This window comes from Phyllobates terribilis, unplaced genomic scaffold (genome assembly GCF_046119375.1).
Source record: "Phyllobates terribilis strain yellow unplaced genomic scaffold, ASM4611937v1 Scaffold_2__4_contigs__length_985480577, whole genome shotgun sequence".
NCBI lineage: Eukaryota > Metazoa > Chordata > Amphibia > Anura > Dendrobatidae > Phyllobates > Phyllobates terribilis.
This window is the reverse complement of record NW_027362762.1, coordinates 498373661-498395680: the sequence shown is the minus strand read 5'-3', so window position 1 is coordinate 498395680 and position 22020 is coordinate 498373661. Positions and strand designations below refer to the sequence as shown.

The following is a 22020-nucleotide window of genomic DNA, read 5'->3' as shown; positions in this document are numbered from 1 at the left end:
TGGTCCTTGATGGGACACCAAAAAAACAGTCTTTTCCAAAACAGATAATAACAGAAGAAATAAACTGAATCAGTCCATCCAAGCTATGGCACTTAGTTTATCTATCCAATGGGCCCTAAAGACAATTTTAGGCTGCCTTCACACTTTGTGGATTTGCAGCGGAGTTTCCATGCAGATCATCAGCGTGGAAATTCCATGGCATTTACAGAAGCCAACAGTGGCAATGGTATTTATCCAAAACACATTCTCACTTCGTGGAAAAATTCAGAATCTGACATGAGGTGTGAAATTGGCTTCAGCAGCAGCATGTGAATATGTGCCGAATATCCGATATGCGAAATTCATTGCAGTCAATGGACGGGTGAATTCCGCAGCAAATTCCTTCTCTAAATCCGCCTGGATGCAGATGCCACAGTTCACACTGCAGTTTTGCTGCAGACTGTTTGCAGCAGACGGCCCACAGCGAACTCGCCAAGTGTGAAGGTAGCTTTAACATGTGCCGCTGATAATTAGTATCTTGTTGGTATTTTGCATGTTCATTTTGTGTTTGTTAAAGTTTTTACAGCAAATAATATAAAATCTGGTTATTCTGGAAACTATTCTGTTTTATGTCATAAATTGGCACAAGTGTAGATTTTTACTAAAAGGTATACAATCATGGGTTAAAACATACCAGAATTTGGCTTCAAATTTAAAGCCAAAGGTAACAGGAAATGAAGAGCCATTTTCGGAGCCAAAAGAGTCGGCTCACCAAAAAATCGCATTTTACCCATCACTAGAATCCAGTGTAGGAGAGTCATCAAACCAAGTGCAAGTGATAGCCAATCAGCTTTCAGTGAAAAATGAGAAGTCGCATCTGATTGGTTGCTATGTGCAGGTTACACTTTTCAATGCATTTTCATAAAGCTTCCCCAGTGACTAGTGCGGTCTAATCACGTGACTGGAGAGTAGGGAACATGAAGCCTTAGTGGATTCTATTATCACCACCCTTGTAATCCGGAACAAATACCAGGATAGTCAAATAAACAAGAGGATATTACTGCTAAACTTTGTTACGTATAAGGGCAAAACTGCCCACATCAAAGATGGCGGGAGAAAACTCATGTCAAACACGTGTGTCGCTAGTAAGCTTTACCCCTCATGCTTTGCGGCTCCTCCGTCTCTTTACTGCGGCCTGTTTCCAGCAAAGGCTGCTTTCTCCGTCCTCTGTAACGTAGGCTCGGGCCCGGGACAAGCCGCCAGCATGGTGAAGCCACGGTTCAAGGGACGGAACACCATTAACCCGTCCTCCTCCAGCACTAACCCAGGTGTGTACTGTACGAGGTCGCGGAAGTGGGGCTGCCCATATGGGAGCTAGTGCTTACTTCTGTGTGCCTCTCTTCATAGAAGTACTCCTAGGGCTCTGAGACACTACGAGTCCCAGCAAGCCCTGACACCCTCCGGCACAATGATGGGAGTCTTGTCACAGCTGGAGAGCAGTCTGCAGACGTGTCATTCACAGCCCTGGAAAGCTGGGTGCCGGCTGTAATGGCTCAGTGCCTTCTAATGGGCTCTGCCATAACCTGTGACTCACTCTGTGCCTTCTGATGATTAGGACATGATGGGGGTCTTGTGTCAGCTGTGCCATCATGCCTGCCAGTGCCAAGATCCTGGGAGATGATGACCCACAGGTCTCCTGGAGCTCTTGTGTTGTGTGAATGGCGCTGAGCTGCGTCTGCTCGGCCCTGTCGTTCTTACGCCCAGGAGAGGAGAAGGTGTAAAAGTGATGACAACGTTTGTGTCCCCAACCTTGTGTGCAGGGGCATTGTGACCCCTGGTCTTGTCCCATCATCTTCTTTACTATTCTTGTGGAGGTCCTGTTCATGTCCTTAGTGCCCAATGGGTTGGGAAAGGGGTGAGGTCGGATTCACACATCCGTGTCTGTTGACAGTGATGCACAGACCAGCCGCAGATGTACTGACCATGGGCGGCATGCATCAGACAGTGGATATTTCGTGTCAGCCGTGTATGACTCGGAGACACTGCGGCGCTTCAGAGACAAAGATGGTTTTATAGCTGGAGACCGAGGCATACAGAGACTAGTGAGAGAGGCCGGTCCTAGCTGGCTTCTCCCCACCACTGCCCTTGAGTGACAGGCTTCTCCTTGCGTCTGCCTATAGGGAGATATCTGTCAGTCAGTGGCAGCGGGCTGAGGACCTGCCTGGCCAACTAGTCTCCTATGCTGTTCAGTCCCTTATGACTTTAAAATTATATTTTTCTGTGAGATACCGCAGCTTTTTAGACTGAAATCAGCTGCCAGGTTCCCTTTAGCCGGCTGCAAATCATTATGACGTCTGCCACTGTTTGGCTGCCACTGTCACGTGCCCACAGTGTCTAAGCTGCACCGCTGGGCAATAGAATAGGTGCGTAGTATTGATTTTCTTATTTTAGAACAACCCTCTCTATCTGGAGAATGGGCTCTTGTCTTGCTCCAGTTGGAGTGAAGAGGTGGCTGATCATGTGCATCTCTACTTGTATGGTTGTAAATCATTGTACCATCCAGCACACTGATCCTATGTGGTGATGCACTGCAGGACCACTTCTGTGTCAGGGATGTGATGATGTAATGATTTGGAGTTATAAAGGGTAAGTATACATTATTTCTTTATTTTACATGTCACTGCCTGTGTGCTTCTTTTGTCTAATCTTGGACAAGCCTTTAAAGTCTTTGTGATGCTATTTCAAAACTATTTTACCTTATTTAAAATGTATCTGCCTGACGGTATTAATGAATTTTCTTTAGATCGTGTCAAGGGTGCTGGAGGCCAGAATATGAGGGACCGGGCAACTATCAAGCGCCTCAACATGTACCGCCAGAAGGAGCGACGGTAAGTCTGATCATCTGAAGTGACAGCATTTATGACTGTTTGAGTCCCTAACGACTAGCCTATATTGTTTTTTAGCACAGTGATTTTTTTTTAAATTATTTTGTATATATATTGATGAGGATAGGTCAGCAATTTCTGATCGTTTGGGGTCCATCACGCTGCACCCCTGCCAATCAGCTGTTCTTGGTGTTGGCAGCCGCTGTCTGGAAATGCTTAGGCTTCTGATAGTGGCCGCGACTGGCTACTACACATCTGCCTCTTATTGATTTGAATAGGAGGTGTATGTGCAATACCCAGCCGTGGCCACTATCCGAAGATGGAGCAGCTCTGCAGTTGAGCAGTTCTGCCCGGCGGCTGCCAACACCGAGAATAGCTGATTGGGGGGGTGCCTTGTGTCGTCCCCCAAACGATCAGACATTGATGACCTATTCGAAGGATAGTTCACCAATGATAAAGTAGTGGACACTCTCTTTAACAAATTTAGGGTTTTATCAGAGAAAAGGAGAAAAAACTATTCTACTATTATGAATTGATTTTTTTTTTTTCTTTTGCACCTATTGATGGTAATTTTTATTTTGTTTTTGGAGCATATTCTTTTAGTCTAGGACTTAGGCCTGATTCACATATCTGTGTGTCGCAGTCAAAGTATGGACAGCGTTTTAAAACTTCCCAGCCTCATATGTGCCTGTGAGGCTGGTGATTTTGGGTCGGGGAGCCACGGCCGGTCTGTGAGTCATGGACTGTGATACACAGATATGTGAATATCAGGGACTTGGGTAGTTTTGCAGGTCAGTCTTGATGCAGTATGCTGGAGTAACACGCAGCGAATTCATTGAGGCCTGTGCATCTCTTAATGAATGTGGTACATCATACAGCTGCCCTGCGTAACACCCGGAGTACATTTCTGTTGTAATTTACTCCACTTTTGTGGCATAATTTATAAATTTGTTGGCCGTCCGCACTGGGCCACAGCCTATTTGTTAAAAAGTGGCAGAGCTGGCAACAATTGGTGTAAATATGCCAAAAGATGCAAAGGTTTTGTGCATCTGCAAGTCGCTAACATCTTTTGACCATTCAAACAGTTTTATATGATGAATCATGACCTTAGTGTTCCAGTGTTATTGTCTGTTGGTATTCCACTTACTGGCAAGTACCTATGGAAGACCCGGCGGGCTATTATAGGCCCCGGTAATCCATTGTCACTTACTGGGTGCCAAAGAGGTAAGCCACAACAACCTACCACAACCACCTATGTCAAGCGCCTTAGATGCACAGATTACTGTTGACTTTGGCATCTAAGGTGTTAAATGGCAGGGATCGGAGAGTTCCTTGCTATTACATGTTATTGAGAATAGATGGCCAGTTATGTGAAACCTCCATATTCAGACTACTGTCCACAATTTATTTCTTTAGGGAGTCATGTTTGTTACCCCCATATAATCCACAGCTACCACCATGAGGCTTTAAAAATACAATGTCATAGGGTTGTGTTGTCATGGTTATTTAACTATATTACAGCCTTGACCAGTCGAATAATTGAATATTTTTTCCTTTTCAGGAGCAAACATGGAAAAGTTATTAAGACTTTGCAGTACCAGTCATCTGTCCCGTCTGGCACGGTGGCTAGGGTAGAGCCCAATATCAAGTGGTTTGGTGAGTGTTCTGCCATCTGCAGCTTAATATAGCTTCTGATTCGATTAATTCCCAATATCCACAGTTTCAAGCGGACCCTAAAAACCCATTTCTTTAGACTGGCGTATCGCCTCCACACACTATCAGTCCGTCCCAGTTTTCCCCTATATTAAAATCTTCTTCAATTTCAGGTTCATACCAACCATGCACTTAATAGCCTCGGTCAGGACTGCACACATACTGGCAGGCGACCAGTCCATGTATTATTTATCCTATATAGTATATCAAGGCTGCATTATACAACATATGTACATGTTACCTTTTGTGTCTCCCCCATTTCCTCATAGACTGTAAGCTTGCCAGCAGGGCCCTCACTCCTTTTGATATGAGATATGCTTATTCTGAATTAATTGTATAAGTCCCCCCTAAAATTGTAAAGTGCTTTGGAATATGTTGGCGCTATAAAAATAAAAATAATTATTATGATTAAATAGAAAGAAGGCACTGAAGCGGTTGTCTCCTATTTCTTATTTACCAGGAAATACCCGTGTCATTAAGCAATCCTCCCTACAGAAGTTTCAAGAAGAAATGGATGCCGTCATGAAAGACCCGTATAAAGTTGTGATGAAGCAGAGCAAACTTCCGATGTCTCTCCTGTACGATCGGAAGAAACCTCACGTATGTACCGTTGGACAAGATACTTGATAGAGGATCAGAGGATTTATAATTAAAGGGATGGTCCAATACAAGTAATTTTTATCCTAAATTCCTATCTATAATCAAAACTAATTTTTATTTTACGTGAATTAAAAATCCCCTGTCATTCCCCAAGTACTATATATATATATATATATATATTTAATTTTACCCCTACTACCTTTTTTTGATGATGCTTCATTTAAGAATCCCAGTTCATGCTGGAATACTCAAACGATGTGTCATCAGAGGGAAGAGGCTCCAGTCACTGCCGCAGCCCCTGCCCCCTCCCTGAAATGAAGCGTCATCAGTGACCGCGTTCCAGGGACTGAGCAATGACCGTGCACTCTCTGTTGTCAGCTCCGACCAGTAGTAAGAAGCCGGCACCAGAGCTCATTTTTAGTGCATAGTGTCAGAATACCCGGAGTGCAGAGATGTTTCTTGTGTGGCACCTTGGTAATGGGACACCTTGTTTTAGGCCATCAGTTGAACCAGCTGATATTATTTTTTACTAAGTGGCAGGATTGCTTTCTAATTACTGATGGATTTAGCTGGTGTCATCACTTTTTGCACCTCTCTTGCTTCATGTGTTCAATCCTTTTCCCCTGTGACATTTCTCATTATTACATATAACTTAATTTATGAACATTTATGGTTTGATTTCTTTGCCTGTGTGGATTGAATGGGTTGGTATGTGTTTAATACTTATTTCACCCCCTGTAACATCAGTTTCTTGTCTGAGATCTGTGTAACAATGTATACAGTTCTGAAATCTGGTGGCATATTCACTTTAAAGGGGTTGACCCACCGTGATAATTCTTAATCCATTATATATTTGCTGAATATCTTTGAATATCTTTGATCTAGTACAGAAACATGATCAAATCATACTAATTTGTTAGTGGATTTTTCGTTTTGTCATTTACTTCAATGAAAATAATTTACATTTCTCAGTTGGCATAATATAAGTACTTTAACTTTCTATAATGGATAAGACATGTCATCTCAATTTCATCTACCCATCCAATAAAGTAGCTCTTGCATATGTCATATATCAGCCACTTATGCTATCTGGTTTATAGCACAACTTCAGAAGCTATACAGATATCGTTCCAGTACTTCATCCTAAGTTACAATACTGTTGCTAGTGCCCAACACTGTAGCAAACTCTAAATCATTCAGAAAACGTAGAACCTTGAGTTCAAGCTACATATTAAAAATTCCTTTATTAAGACCAATATAAAAATACATAAATGAAAATGCATATAGGGCAAATTTGCAAGATACCAGTGAAGAAAAAGATCCAAGTGTTATGGCTGTGAGTGCCACCCAGCTGACAAGCGACGGACACCAAATTTTGGAGTGGAAAATGGGAAAAATATATTTTTAGAAAATGGGAGTCTGTCTTATAGTTCGAATAGGTCTCTTACCTGGGGGCGGTGGAGCGGGGTGGTCACAGGAGGCAGGGTCCCTCAGGAAGTCGGCAGAAGTGTAGCATTGCAGAGAACCCTGGGTGGGAGAAGGTGGTGCCCCAGCAGCAGCAGGTTGTGGTGATGGTGGAGCGGCATAGCAGGAAGCAGGGTCCATTCCTCAGGAACCTGGTTGCTGCAGGAGCGGTGAGATGCTGTGGGCCCGATGTCGGAGAAGCATAGCGCAGTGCACTGCTTTTCCCGCAACCATCTTCCAGAAGCCGTGGTCTACAGGAAATGGTCACTTGAGCCGGCACATGCGCAGACTAGGATCTCGGCGGCCATTTCCCTGAGGCCCACAGCTTCAGGAAGATGACCACCGGAGGCAGCGCATGCGAAGTTGAGATCTCGGCTGATCCCAGTCTGCACATGCGGCCTCCGGGAAAGCTCTGCCTCCAATACTGGGCCTACAGCATTGCACAGCTTCTGCAGCTGCCGGCTACCAGACGGAGGGACCCTGCTTCCTTGCAATCCTGCTCCACCACAACTTCCCGGTAAGCCTGTATTCAGACCATAAGACGCACCCACCATTTTCCTCCCAAATGTGGGGGGAAAAAAGTGCGTCTTACGGTCTGAAAAATACGGCATACAGCATTGGTACCAGCTGTATTAGATATGTATAAACAAAGTCAACATGTGATAAAACACAAATCCACAGAGTACAAGGTATCAACACTTGGCGTTCATGCTGTATAACATCCTATATATGCAGCTCATTCCACAGAGAACCAGACAAGTGGCCATCATAGTCTTGGTTAATTACCCATGGTCTTATGCACTGGTGACTCTCCAGCCCAGACTCCCTAAACGTGCGCTTTCCCTATGATGCTTCCTCACTGGAATCTTTTGCCCTATATGTATTTGCATTTATGTCTTTTTATATTGGACTTAATTTTTAATATGCAGCTTGAACTCAATGTTCTCTGTTCTTCAGAAGGTATTTTGTGGGTATGGATCGGCCCAGTATTTTTTTGTAAGCTTTCTTAGTAAAGCCCCTTATAAGTGACCACAAAATTCATGACCTCGAGACTGTAACTCTTTTTCTAATAGAAATGATCATCAGAGCCGTTCCTAATAAGAATGAGTTTTTCAGCCCGGTTATGGCGGAAATCAGGCAAATTAAAGTCTACTAAGAAAAAGCCATTTATTTCATCTTCTGAAATGCTTTATTAGTTGGGTCTGCAGAAGACCTAACAACACATGTTTTCTCCGGATTTATTAGCCAATAGTAGGGTATTGTACTGTCTAATAATGACACATCCATGCTTCTAGTTTGCGATCTTTCATCATGTTTCAAGCATTCATCACTCCCGTTCAGAACACGCAGTCCCATCCTACATTGCACGTGTTTGTTTTTTTTCTTTGTCCATGTGTGTTTTATTAAATACAAAAGGGAAATCTTATCAGAATGCGGAACTGCGAAGAATCACTTCTTGAGAAAGGGCACAAAAAGCCTGGCAGGTAGATCACGGGAGGTGAATCTGGTCACTGACAACGCTATGGAACGGCTATTGTTTCCCGTTACCTAGAATAGTCAGCCATATTCTTTATTAGGCTTTTCTGTTCCAAGTTGACATTTATTTTGATGGGAAACGCCTGGCACTTGGTCTCTTACCATGCTGGCAAAGAAAGTGTGTGAAATTAGCCTTGGTCTGCGCATATGCATTTGTTTCATCCTATTCCTTGCAACATGTCTTCAAAGAAATTAAGACAAAGCCTTATGGCAGCGTATTACAAATGTCTGCTGCTTCCAAAATACACAGCAAACAGGCCATAAGAGAGCTTGCTACAGACATGGTGCCTCTAGTAGGGTCATCTTTGTTATATCATCATGTAACCGTTTATTCCCAATGATATTTTTACACGTGTAGCTATAAGGTGTTGCCTAAAAAACAGGGGAAATAAGACAGCGCTATCTAAGCCTAGTATTAGTAAATCTGACCAGAGAGAGGCGAGAAGAGATTTCGCTCACCTTGTGATGTCGGGCAGGCACAACTCTGAAGAAAGGCAAAGGTCCAGTAATAATCCTTGGTAGTGGTTTACTGCCATCGTGGTTTTCGTGGACAATTCCTTGAAAAGGTTCCAATGTGAAGTAATGGATGGAGTAAAAAAACAAGATATGGGCGCTCCCAGTCTAGAATACCAAGATTCCAAGAAAATCAATGTTTGATAAAATATTTTATTAATAAAATAAGTACCTCTGTCGAGGAAGATATTATTGTGTGTTTTTATATTGCAATTTTTTAATATAATATCCATAAACGAATATCTTCCTCGACAGAGGTACTTATTTTGTTAAAATATTTTTAGCAAACGATTTTTTTTTTGTAACATTGGTATAAGAGTGGGAGTGCCCTTATCTTGTTTTTTTGTTTTGTTTTTTTGTTTGTTTTTTTTACTCCTTCCATTTTTATGCTTGTGTAACCTTTCATTTTTAATAAGAGTTGTATTATTACGACAATCTTATTTTCACTTTTTTTGTTTAATTTTAAATATAGTACAATTAACTGAGTGATATATCCACATTTTCTTTTTAAAGAGGAGAGGAAGAATAAATGGGAGTATAGGGTTGGGAAGGATAGAAAACATAGGAAGGGAATGAGGGAGGGAGCAGTTTTAATCTTGACATTTTATATTGTTTTGTAATTTCTTATATTTCCTATTTTTTATTCAATAGAACTCACAACAATAACATGTTAAATCAGCTTTGTTTTTTCATGAAAACAATTTCTATACAAATCACTTTTTGACAGATAATTGACAATGGGGTCTTTCTTTTGCGACCTCACCCACCCTCTCTACAAGCCAGAGAGAGGTTTGCTGCAAATAGCGCTTGTTCTTGCAGGCCCGACCCTTCCATGTATTACACTGTTAGCCTTTCATTTGATGGCCAGTCTGTATTACTAGATCTCCCCTTCAACCGCTGCTGTACACTAATATATGACTTTTCGCAGCTTCCCCTGTCAATATTATTTCATCATGAGTGTTTTTCAAGCTGGACCAGTCGGGGCTGACTTTTGTGTGAAAAGGGATTGACCTCCTAAGCTCTCTTAGATGCTCATTGAATAAACAAGGTGTGGACCAATGGATCTAATAAATCCTCCTCTTGAAGGAAACAGACCCATTTGGAGGCTTTTTTTTTTTACATTTTTGTATTTTTTTAAAGAAGTTCTTGTATTTTTACGCCATTTATTTTCTATAGCATCTATTGCTGGATGCAGAATGAGTTAATTCAAAATATGTCGATGAGCTTGTTCTGATTAGAGAGTCTATACCTCCTAAACTCATCTAATTTAATGACAAGAAAGTTAAGCCCAACTTCCATGTGCTATTAATTCAGCAAAGAGGAGTTCAGCAGAGTTATAAACACCTGTCAAAATGAGACCTTCTTAGTTCAAGGGAACCAGTCATTTTGAAAATAGTCTGATCTGCCGGCAGCATGTTATGGGGCAGGAGAAGCTGATCAGATTGATACATAGTTTTGTGCACACAGTTTCAGTAAACTTTGCATTTTATTCATTGGAGTGCCTGGTGTTTGTATGCTCATGAGTCCAGTGGGCGGGCCTACTCAGTGATTGACAGTCTTCCATGTATGACTGTCCATGCTGACATAGGTGTCAGTCACTGAGTAGGCCCACCTATGACTCATGTGCAACACCTGGGATTGCAATGACTAAAATATAAGTTATACTAATTATTTTCCTACAAACCTATAGTACTGCTCAGCTTCTTCTCTACACCATGCTGTCCACAGATCAGACTGCGTGTTCAATATCACAGGTTCCCTTTAACTCATTCTGCAGCCAGAAATACAGTGCAACACAGAGACTATAAAAGATAAATTGCAAATTTTATTGAAATGCTTTTGTAAAGTAAAGACCTTGCTCTGATGGGGCTGTAATACTAATTATATTGATTCATTTGATGAAGAAATCCACTTTACTCTTCTGAAGTTTTTTTTGCTAATTCGGTTTTGGTACATAGTGGCCGGATTGTGCACTGGGGTGTTCTCCCCCTTGCCTGTGGTTCCTCGGCCCCTCCCCCTTGCCTGTGGTTCCTCGGCCCCTCCCCCTTGCCTGTGGTCTGTGAATGATCTGGCTCATCTGTCTGAAATCTCAGCAGTGACTTATCATTCACAGACTGGAGGCAGGCAGAGGGTCCTGGAATCACAGACTGGGAGGAAAAGACCCAGTGAACAGTCCAGCCCCTGTGCACCGAAATCTAACTGGCAGAAACTTCACATGGTGATTAAAGAACAATAAAATGGATTTTGTTCACCAAAGGTATCAATGTAATCAGTATTACAGTGCCATTGCTGCCATGTCTTTCAGTTTACATTACAAAATTGTTCTGACAGGTTCTTTTTAATGTTTTTAATGCAAATTACCCCGCGCTATTTTGTGGCACTGTCCCATTAAGTCCTGTACAATGCCGCCCCCCCCCCCCTTGGGGTGATTTACGTGGTCTTCACTGTCCACATCATATCTTCAGTGCAGACGATGCTTTATGAATTGAAAATCTGATGGGAACTGTGAAGATTGAGGTCACCAACTCCTGAGACTGGACTAGTTTTGGAGAAGTCCTAGTCCTGTCTAAAGCACACTGGCAGAATGGTGGTTTTTGGTGCACATGTAAAGATTGCTTTGGGACATCAAGGACTTGATTAGAATAAACTAGTTGGGCTCTCACATTATCTAGCTAATTTGGGAAGCTAATTGGGTTATCTTTAAATGGCAAAACATTTCTTCGTGTGTATCTACAGTAATAATATATTATTTCTACAGAATGCAAAAGTGCACATTCTGGACACGGAAACGTTTGAAACTACTTTTGGCCCTAAGTCTCAAAGGAAAAGACCAAACCTTAACGCTGGTGATGTACAAGAACTACTCCAAAACGCTGAAGCATTAGCAGGCAGCTATGACCAAGACAAGGACCGCGATCTGGTTACAGAAGACACTGGAGTCAGGTATATTGAGTAATGTATATTTGGCCACCACTAGCCTGCGGGAAGTCATGGATGGAATAACGCTACCTGTGGTGCCCATCTAAACTGTAGCCCGATGTTACCTAGATAAGATATTTTACAGGGTAGGTTGAGCTGGACATCAGCTTTAATATTGCTATTTATTTATTAAGTGGATTCTGCTATTTACATACATGAATGTGGCGTTTCATTGTAATCCTGCCTGTAATGATGATGATGACATGACTGCTGACGTGATCTCTACACAATGGGAACGAAAAGCATATTATTAAGCTTAGTGAGCAGTGTGAAAACTGCAAAATTGAACTTTTTTTTTCTTTTAAACATAATGATAATGGAAAATTAAAACAAAATAAAATCTTAAAGGGAACCTATCAGCTGATAAATGCTGCCCAAACCATAGGCAGCATTTATCAGCCACTGGCTGTAGAAACCCAGTCATGTATTTTTGTCTCTGAAACACTGCGGCGTTTCAGGGAACGGCATGCTTTTAATAGCTGCAGGGGACCGAGCCAGCGGCTTCTCCCCACCCACTGACCGTGACTAATAAGCCTATGGCTATATATGCACACGCAGGCAGAGGCTTGCCAGTCACTGTCATCAGGCTGGAGAAGTTATCGGGAACCCGCCTGTGTGACTAGTCAGTAACTTGGATCAGTCCCCGGCAGCTATGAAAAGCATGTTTTCTCTGAATGCCGCAGCGTTTCAGAAAGAATCATGCTTGGCTGTGATATTACAACAGTTTGGACAGTATGTATTAGTTAACAGGTTCCCTTTTAAATGTAGTTTTTATGTCAGATTTTTAAACAATAGGTCATGTTCTAATGACCTATTTCATTTAAGAAAATGTACATACAGCAATTACAATGCATGTCTGTTATGGGACTATCCCTTTAAAAGAAATGAAGAAAACCAAAAATGATGTATCTTCTAAACTATATGAAAAGAGCTTTCAGATCGGCCATGAGAGCAGATTATCTGACAATGTATGAGCAATGTGTTCTGAAAAGCTCCAGTATAGTGCGACAGGAGTCAACACTGAGAATCGGATTGTCATGTCTAACTCTTGCAATTTCTGCTGTTTTCAGTTAAATAAGTGTGAGGCTGTGAATCTCAGGGACTTTGTGTAATAGTGTACTTTTCTTTCATACTCAGAGAAGAGGCTCGGGAAGAAATCTTTAAAAAAGGCCAGTCTAAGAGAATTTGGGGTGAATTATACAAGGTGAGTTTTTTGCTTTTCAAATTGTGACTGACGTTTACACACAATTAATGTGGCAGGATACTGCAGTAAAGAATAAAGGGTCACTCTAGAGTAAAATGTGTTTACATCGGGCTCATATAGAGCTACTCATTGTGACACGCTACTCTTCAGTGCTCCTTCTTTTCTCCTGGCATGCTATGTCACAGATCGTGGATTGCTTCTTGCTCCTTATAAAAGTTACTTCCTTGACAATTCCGTGTTTCTTTGTGTCTATTTCTTTGATCACTTATTTTGTTTAGCCTCCTCACACCCTCTGCTTTCTTTCCTGACTGGTTCTTCATAGTTTGTGTTTGACATTTCAAGGATATGGAATCTGTGCTGGGAGCAGGGAGAGAACCATGGCTTGTCCCACAGAAGCTGTGAATTTGCAGGGAGAGCAAAACATTATGTGCCATCATGATATAGCAAGAGACCTGTCAATCACCTCTAGCTGTGCAGGGAATAGCTGGCAGGGAGCAAAGGTGGACTAGTCTTGTCTGCCTATGGTCACTTTTTGGATCTTTAAAGGGGTACTCCGGGGAGATTTATTCTAATGGCCATACCTTCATAAACTATAAAGATAGCACGAATAGTGCGGTTTGTAATCCTCACAGTACTTGCAGTTCAGTGTGACACTGGAGCTGCTCCTCGGTGCTCCCTCTCTCTTCTGGGACATTACGTTACAGATCAGGGGGCCCAGTCTGCTCCCAGCTCCTAGTAGTAGCCAGCCCCCTGATGACCTCCTCCCTGCAGTCTGCGAGCATGGGCTGTGGCCAGCTCCTGCGAAGCAGCAGTCACTCTATGTATGCTCCTTCAGCTGCAAATACATGCAGCGATCCACTGCTGCATGAGCCATGTCCAAATCAGATCAGGCGACATGGCTTGTACAACAGTGGTCTGCAGTATGTATTTGCAGCTTCTTTGACATGTCCAGGAGCATGGACAGTCATAAAAGTGGTGTACAAGCATAGTTCCGGAGTGGAGGGAGAAGGCAAGCAGAGCATAAATTGACTGCTGGTTGGCAAGAGCAGGCCATGCCCCCGATCTCAGTCTGCAGGGAAGGAAATGATGATATCAGGGGGCTGGCCACTAATAGAAACCATGAACTGGCCATGCCTCCTGATCTGTAATATTCCAGAAGGGAGGGGGTTCCTTTTTAAAGCAGTTTAATTTAATTAAATAGAAGCTGGACCAGCAATGAGCTGATCATTGGGTCTGAGTTCTCTATAAGACCCCATACATATTAGACGGAAGTTGGCCGGGTCAGCCGACAGTCTGTGTATAGGAGCCTTCTGGCTCTGCCCTGACATAATATCTAGGTAGAGACCGGTCTAACCTGTTGAATTTCAGCAACTAATCTCATTGTTCGGGATGGGAGATGAGCCGCTTCCAGAGCATTATAGCTACAGCTCTCTCATAGAGAACACCGGATCGATGAAATGAGTTCCTACGTATGGAGGATTCGGGAGAGATGGCTATTGGCTGAACAGGCATTTGGCCTACAGCTATCTATTGTGTATGTGGTATTAACGCAGAGATCTATTGTTATCAAGAGAAGCCATATCTGGCCATTTATTTCCCGTTTAGTGGAAATATAACTAGACATGTTGGCTACCCTCTGACATCCATTTACATTAACAAAAGAGCCCCTTTAGTTGTTTGACAAATTTGCTATGTTGTAGTAATTTAAAATCAAATTATATTTTTTTTCTGAGAAAATGAATTAAAAACAAATGGGAAAAATTTTGATAAACGGTTTCCAAAGTAAATAATGTAGGGAGTTTAGAAGTAATTTCTAAGTGGTGTGAAAATGTTCCACCAAAAAGTCAGACTGACTATTGCTATTAGGCTATGTGCCCACGATGTAGAAATGAAGCAGAAAATTTCTGCTTCATTTCTGCATCCCCTTGCCCGGAAAAACGCGTGCGGAATTTGACACGCGTTTTTCGCGCGTTTTGCACATGCGAAATTGCCATGCGTTTTCTAATGCATTGTAGATGGCAATTCCGCATGCGTAAACGCACAAATAATGGACATGCTGCGGATTTTTGAGCGCATCAAAAACGCTGTGGAAAAATCCGCAGCATGGGCATTGAAAGTGCGGAATTTCATCAGGGATAATGGGGGAAGGGCTACCAAGCGTTTACGCTGCAAAAATTCCGCAGCCTAAACGCTTGAAAAACGCGTCATGGGCAAGGACCCTAAGGCTGACTAAAGGCAGGGCAGATGTGTAAGTCACGAAGCAGGCACCTGGAATGTTGAGATAGATGACACCGCTGTATTAATAGACAACTTCTTTATTTTTATTCAATCTACAGACTTCTTTTTTTTTTTTTCATGATCCTTTACACAGACTTGATGTTAACGGGAAGTTTTTAAAAACTGGAGCTGGAAATGTTTTAAAATAACGATTACTAATCTGTTCAATCTTGCAGTCCCCCAACACTGCCGCATCTGTGGTCCCCAACTGTCCTGCACCAATGATGCCACATCCAGCATTCATGTAACAGCTGTTAGTTTTCATGTAAAGCACATGATCACTGTGGGACAGGCAGGGACCACTGGACTGGCAGGAGATTCTGTAAGTGAATCGTAGATATTTTATTAACACATTTCATCACTTATCTTGCTCTTTAAAAAAAAAAATGTTTGTCTGCCATTTGGGGGGACCATGGTGTGTACGGTCATTGAGTTTGGTGTATTACACAGGATTCAGTAAAGTTCCTTGACTCCTTCTATTGGTGCCTACATGGAGTCATAAAGTCATGCTTTTAAATCTAAAGATCAGAGCTCTGTGGCCGTCAAATAAAATAAACAAAAACTTAAAGGTACCCATACTGCGTTAACCATGAGCCAGTCATAAGAGCATACAGATGAATATGTAATCAGAGCACCGGACAGAGCGCCCCCCACAGGCCACCCCGGAGCACGACCATATCATTATCTCCAAACTGAAAGTAAAGATTACACAAGAACCACAGGACGGATTTCATCAACCGAGGTATCATAGTAATCAGTGTAATGTTGCCCACCTGACAGTGTATGTAGTTTACTGAGCACAATCCTGCTGACAGGTGCACTTTAAGACCTCATGCTTAGCACATTACTGTTTTTCTTAAGGAGCTGTAATCTTGCACCTATGGAAAGGTACTTCTGTATAACTGTTTCACTCAGGGCTTTTCTTGCTTGAAAAATTCCACATGAATCTGACAGATGAAAACAGAGATGTTCAATTATAAGCTGCATTGCTGCTACAAAATAATGCCGGATAGAGGATAGTAAAGAGGCTTTGGAGACACACAGAATGCTCTGCCATACAGACTCCTGCACTCCTCTCATGTGCATAAAGTCTGATGGGCCCCGGTGCAAGTTTTGGACCGCCCCCTCCCCCCATCTCATTCTGAAAAAATATGTATGTACGCACTCACGCGCATACATGCATATATACGCACGCATATATATATATATATATATATATATATATATGCGTGCACACGCTCACTCACTCAATAGGGGTGTACATAAAGATCATGGGGCTCCACAGAAGTATAATGCATCCCATAGTCCTCCTTATAATATACTGCACAGCTCATAGTCATCCATGCAGCATTATGCACAGGCCAGTCATCCATCCTCACAATCTCCCCCCTCCCCCTATTTTACCATCATCTACTAACTTTCTCATCCCTGTCGTCCTCACCTGTCACCCACGTTCAGCAACTAGCACACCCCGCAGGAACCTTGACACTCACACACTCTGACTCTATTCTGCCACTGACATCAATATCTTCACTCCACGACACAGACAGCGCCACTACTTTCTACAACGCCACTCACATCAGCTATTGGCTCGGGCGCTCCTCTTGTGTACAGCAGAGTGCGACGAATCAGTAGACAGCCCTGGCACAATAACCTCACTAAAAAGCTTCGACAAGCGTCCAGAACGGTGTTGGAAGAAAACACATTCGCAAGATGACTTCACTGCATTCAAACAAGCAACACTCGCATTCAAATCAGCCCTCACCTCCGTTAAACAGGCCTACTTCAAAACCCTCATATTCTCCTTATCCTACAATCCCAAAAAGTTATTCAACACTTTTAACTCCCTCCACTGCCCCCTCCTACCTCCCTTGTCACTGCTGAGGACTTTACCACACACTTCAAAAACAAGACTGAAAAAACAAGGCAAGCCTTCATTGTCCGACCACCACAACCCCTTTGTTTTTCAGACCATTGCCCTTCCTCCATAACCTCCCTCTCCAACATCACTGAATGAGAGCTTACCCGCCTCCTCTCCAAATCACACCTCACCACTTGTGCACTTGACCCCATCCCACCTCCTTCCCAACCTCACCTCCACACCCATCCCATCCCTAACACATTTCTTCAACCTATCACTAACTTCTGGTACCTTTCTTGCTACGTTCAAACATGCCACAATCACGCCCATCGTCAAAAAGCGATTCCTCGACCCAACCGCTTTGTCCAGCTATCGCCTCATATCGCTGCTCCCATTCACCTCAAAACTCCTTGAGTAACATGTTCACTCTGAACTTTTCTCCCATTTCTCATCTAACTCTATTTTCGACCGCCAACAATCTGGCTTCCGTCCCTACCATTCCACCGAAACTGCCCTTGACAAAATTTCTAATGACTTACAGCCAAAGCATACAGATGATTCTACATACTCCTCCTACTAGACCTGTCCTCTGCCTTCGACACAGTTGACCACTGCCTCCTACTACAGATTCTCTCTTCCTTTTGGTGTCAAAGACCTTGCCCTTTCCTGAATCTCCTCATACCTTTCCCACCACACTTTTAGCGTCTCTCACTCCCACACTACCTCCTCATCCCGCCCTCTCTGTTGGAGTCCCTCAAGGCTCCGTCCTAGGACCCCTACTCTTCTCCATCTATACCCTTGGCCTGTGACAGCTCATAAAGTCCCACGGTTTCCAGTACCGCCTGTATGCTGTTGACACGCAGATTTATCTCTCTGCTGTCCAGAATCCCAGCATGTTTAGCAACCATATCCTCCTTCTCCTCTCGCTTCCTCAAACTCAATGTGGACAAATCTGAACTCATCATCTTTCCATCTGGCGTATGTTTTGCATCTGATCTATCACAATAAATGACATCACTCTTTCCCCTGTACCAGAAATCTGCTGCCTCGGTATAACCCTCGACTCTGCTCTGTCCTTCAAACCACACATCCAAGCTCTCGTCGCCTCCAGCTCAAAAAATATTTCCAGAATCCATCCTTTCCTCAGCCCTCAATCTACTAAACTGCTTATGCATGCCCTCATCTCCCGCCTCGACTACTGCAACATCCTCCTCTGTGGCCTACCTGCTAATACTTGCACCTCTCCAGTCTGTCCTTAACTCTGCTGCCTGCCTAGTTAATCTCTCTCCTCGCCACTCCTTTGCTACCCCCCTTTGCACATCTCTTCACTGGCTCCCAATTGCCCAGCGTATCCAGTTCAAACTACTAACACTGACCTACAAAGCCATCCATAACCTTTCTCCTCCGTACATCTCTGAACTAATCTCCCAATATATCCCCTCACTTAACCTCCGGTCCTCACACTTATTCGTTCCTCACCCAATCCGCCTCCAAGACTTCTCCCGAATATCCCCCATCCTCTGGAATTCTGTGCTTCAACACGTCCGATTATCTGCCACATCCGAATCCTTCAGACGGAACCTGAAAACCTATCTCTTTAAGAAAGCTCACAACCTGCAATGACCTCTCTGCAGCTTCACCACTAGAGCTGCTGCTTTACCAACACTAGACCTGCGCCTCACCGCCACCAGAGCTGCTGCAACCCCCCACCTACGGTCTCCTTCTCCATCATCCTGTAGAATGTAAGCCCGCAAGGGCAGGGTCCTCTTTCTCTGTACCAGCTTATCATTGTTAGTGCATTTACTGTAAGTGATATCTGTATTTTGTATGTATTCCCTTCTTATGTACACCACAATGGAATCAATGGCGCTATGTAAAAAATATTATTATTTATATTGCACAGCCCATAATCATCCATAGTAGTATAATCCAGGGCTGTGGAGTCGGTAAGCCAAACCTCCGACTCCTCAATTTCCATGACACCGACTCCAACTCAGACGCCCTCATACATGGCTCATGTTTAAGTGATAAATTTACTGTAGCACAGATTCATCTCAGCTAAAAGCTTGACTCTTCAATCAGAAATAGGACAGACATTTATAGGACATTTCATAACTTTCCCAAATTCTTATGAAAATATATTCCCCACAAACTGCATTGAACTACTGTACCCAATTTATTATATATTTTAGGAATTGAAGTAGGTCAATTTTATACCGACTCCACCAAAATGGACACAGACTCCACAGCCCTGGTATATTGCACCCCATAGACATCCATAGCGGCATAATGCACCCCATAGACATCCGTAGCAGTATGGCCAATGAGATATAGATCTATTTTTTTTAATTAATACTCACCACTCCTTTGCTCCCGCACAGCTGAAGTCCTCTTCTGAAGCCAGCAGGACTCTGCTTATGACGCCACTGCCATGCGCCCCGTCACATGTACGCTGACGTCAGCTGCTGGCCTCTGATTGTCCGGCAGTGTGTATTGTATCGCATGGACCCGTGCGCCGCAATACACTTCAGCTGGATGTGTGAAGGACGCACTTGCACTGGGCCCGATCGTCCGCTGCAACTGTGGTCGTTACGCCCCTGATTAAATCTTAGGATAGCTTAATGTAAAAAAAAAAAAAAAGTTGTCTGTTCATCCATAGTAGGTAACTGTCACATTACAGCCCGACTCTGCTCTATCAAGAAGTGCTATTTTTCTTTTCAACCTTCCACTTTGACAAATTGTAAAGCTCCACTCGCTTATACTTTAAACGAGGTTCTCCCAGTGATATGTTTTCTGTGTTCCCTGTAGGTAATTGATTCTTCTGATGTTGTAATACAAGTTCTGGATGCCAGAGATCCCATGGGAACTCGTTCTCCACACATTGAGGCATACCTAAAAAAGGAAAAACCATGGAAGCACCTTTTGTTTGTTCTTAATAAGTGTGATCTAGTTCCGACTTGGGCAACGGTAAGATGTTTGTTTGCTCCTTCGCTCGCACTGCTTTGTTATACTCTACGGTTCTTGGAACTGGTGGCAAAGCTTGCACACCACCTTCCAAATTCTAGGCAATGTGTCTGCCAACCTCAATTAAATGATATTAGTACTGGTCCAGAGCCATGCTGTCTATATTGGACGTTGTTTTTAATTCTTCCCAAGTTGTGGTCACATTAATAGCTTGGGCCTTGACCTCCTGTAAAACCTAACATTTTGCTAGTTGCCTGGCTGCCTCTAATGTGCCTGGTAGACTCTTGTTCTCAAGCACTTTTCACTGTCTGATAACCCAAGTCGCCTCGTAAGGTAAATGTTCTCCAAATCTATTACTAGCCATTCTTCTCTATTTTTTGTGGCCAATGAATGCATGGGAAACCTCTTTAATCTTTCCTCTAGCTACATTTTACCAAAATGTATTTGCATTGTTTGCTTTGTACATGTTTTGTGACTCTAACGTTCAGGCTTTTATAGCAAAAGGGTTGTCAACAGATGTCTGGTTTGTATTCTTCTAAACTAATTGGATTACTCCAAGATCAGAGCAGTGCTCTGCGAGATGCTTGGATTCATTATGGGGGGATATTGCTCTTTTCCGAGGGCTCGGATTTAAGAAACCGCAGATTAAACATTTATTAAAGAGCTCCAGTTACAGATATTTCTTAATTGGCTGTTAGATCCTGTAAGACAGAAAGTGGAAAATTAATTAAATATTGACTGTTCTTGCACTTGTTTTCCTGATATGCATGGATCGAATCGATTCATCTTGTTTTTTTTATCTAAAAAAAAAAATGGATTTTCTTTTATTTAAGGAAGATCTGACTTCAATACATTCTGAAAACATAGACCAGATGTCTAGATATGAGCTAGACAATAACTCGCGGCTAAAGAAACTAAGTATAAACTATTCTTTCAGAAACGCTGGGTTGCTCGCTTATCTGAAGAGTATCCAACCTTGGCCTTCCACTCCAGCCTCACCAATCCATTTGGTAAAGGAGCTTTTATCCAACTACTCCGTCAGTTTGGCAAGGTAATATAGGCTGTGATTCAACATGGAAAAAATGAACAATTTTCATTAGTCTTTGATCAGTATGTCTAATTTTTACCATCAGTGTTTTTCTCTTATAGGGGTGGCGTGGGAAAAAAAATTGTAAAGTTTCTCATATTCATTGCCATCCCTGGGCAGTCCTTTTTTTTTCTTTTTAACCTTGCAATCTACGCAGTCTTTAATTTTCACATATCCATCGACTTATATTGGTAATTTTAATCAGTCTCTCCAAAAAATGTTTTTATTTATTTTTTATATAAGCAGTCTTCAAAAAAAAAAAAAACCACCATAGATTAAGATGTGTGTCTGAAATAAATCCCCTTATATGCCTTGATTGTTGCTCTTATTGCAACACTTCAGTCCACTTCTGATCTCAGTATACCTCCAGCATTAATGACTAATTGCATTTTATAGGATTCAGTAGTCACATTTTTATTTAAGGTTGGTTCTACTGAAGCTGTTCTTCAGGTCATGGACTTTACCTTTAAACTTTTGAAGTGAATTTTGCTGCAGATCTATGTAATGTGCTGCAAAATCCATTGAACTCAATGGAAACAACCCACATCATAAATAGTCACGGTGGGTGGTAAAAATCTGCACTATATGTGAATTTCTTTGTAGAAAATGTCTGTTGCTTTTATGTAAGCCTTATTCAAATCTCAAATACTGTACTTTGCTGCTACTTAAAGGAACTAGAGATGAGCAAAAAAATTACTAATCCGAAGAGATGCAGGGAGGAGGCGTCTAAAAATCACTGAAGTTGACAAATCCCCGGGCCCGGATGGGATACACCCGCGAGTACTGCAGGAATTAAGTAACGTCATAGATAGACCATTATTTTTAATCTTTAAAGATTCCATAATAACAGGGTCTGTACCACACGACTGGCGTATAGCAAATGTGGTGCCAACATTCAAAAAGGGGGCAAAAACTGAACTCTGAAATTATAGGCCGGTAAGCTTAGCCTCTACTGTGG

At 42.5% G+C, this 22020-nt stretch overlaps 1 protein-coding gene across 1 annotated transcript in view; it reads left to right on the top strand.

Moving 5' to 3' along the window:
• Window positions 1-1119: 1119 nt before the first annotated feature.
• The window catches only part of GNL2 (G protein nucleolar 2), a 40243-nt gene continuing 19342 nt past the window's right edge, over window positions 1120-22020 (top strand). Inside the window, exons 1-8 of the mRNA XM_073665887.1 lie at window positions 1120-1307; window positions 2783-2867; window positions 4426-4520; window positions 5038-5177; window positions 11449-11633; window positions 12807-12873; window positions 19820-19978; window positions 20913-21026. Coding sequence (XP_073521988.1) covers window positions 1244-1307; window positions 2783-2867; window positions 4426-4520; window positions 5038-5177; window positions 11449-11633; window positions 12807-12873; window positions 19820-19978; window positions 20913-21026 — 909 coding nt within the window. The 5' untranslated portion in view covers window positions 1120-1243. The remainder of the gene's footprint in view (window positions 1308-2782; window positions 2868-4425; window positions 4521-5037; window positions 5178-11448; window positions 11634-12806; window positions 12874-19819; window positions 19979-20912; window positions 21027-22020) is intronic.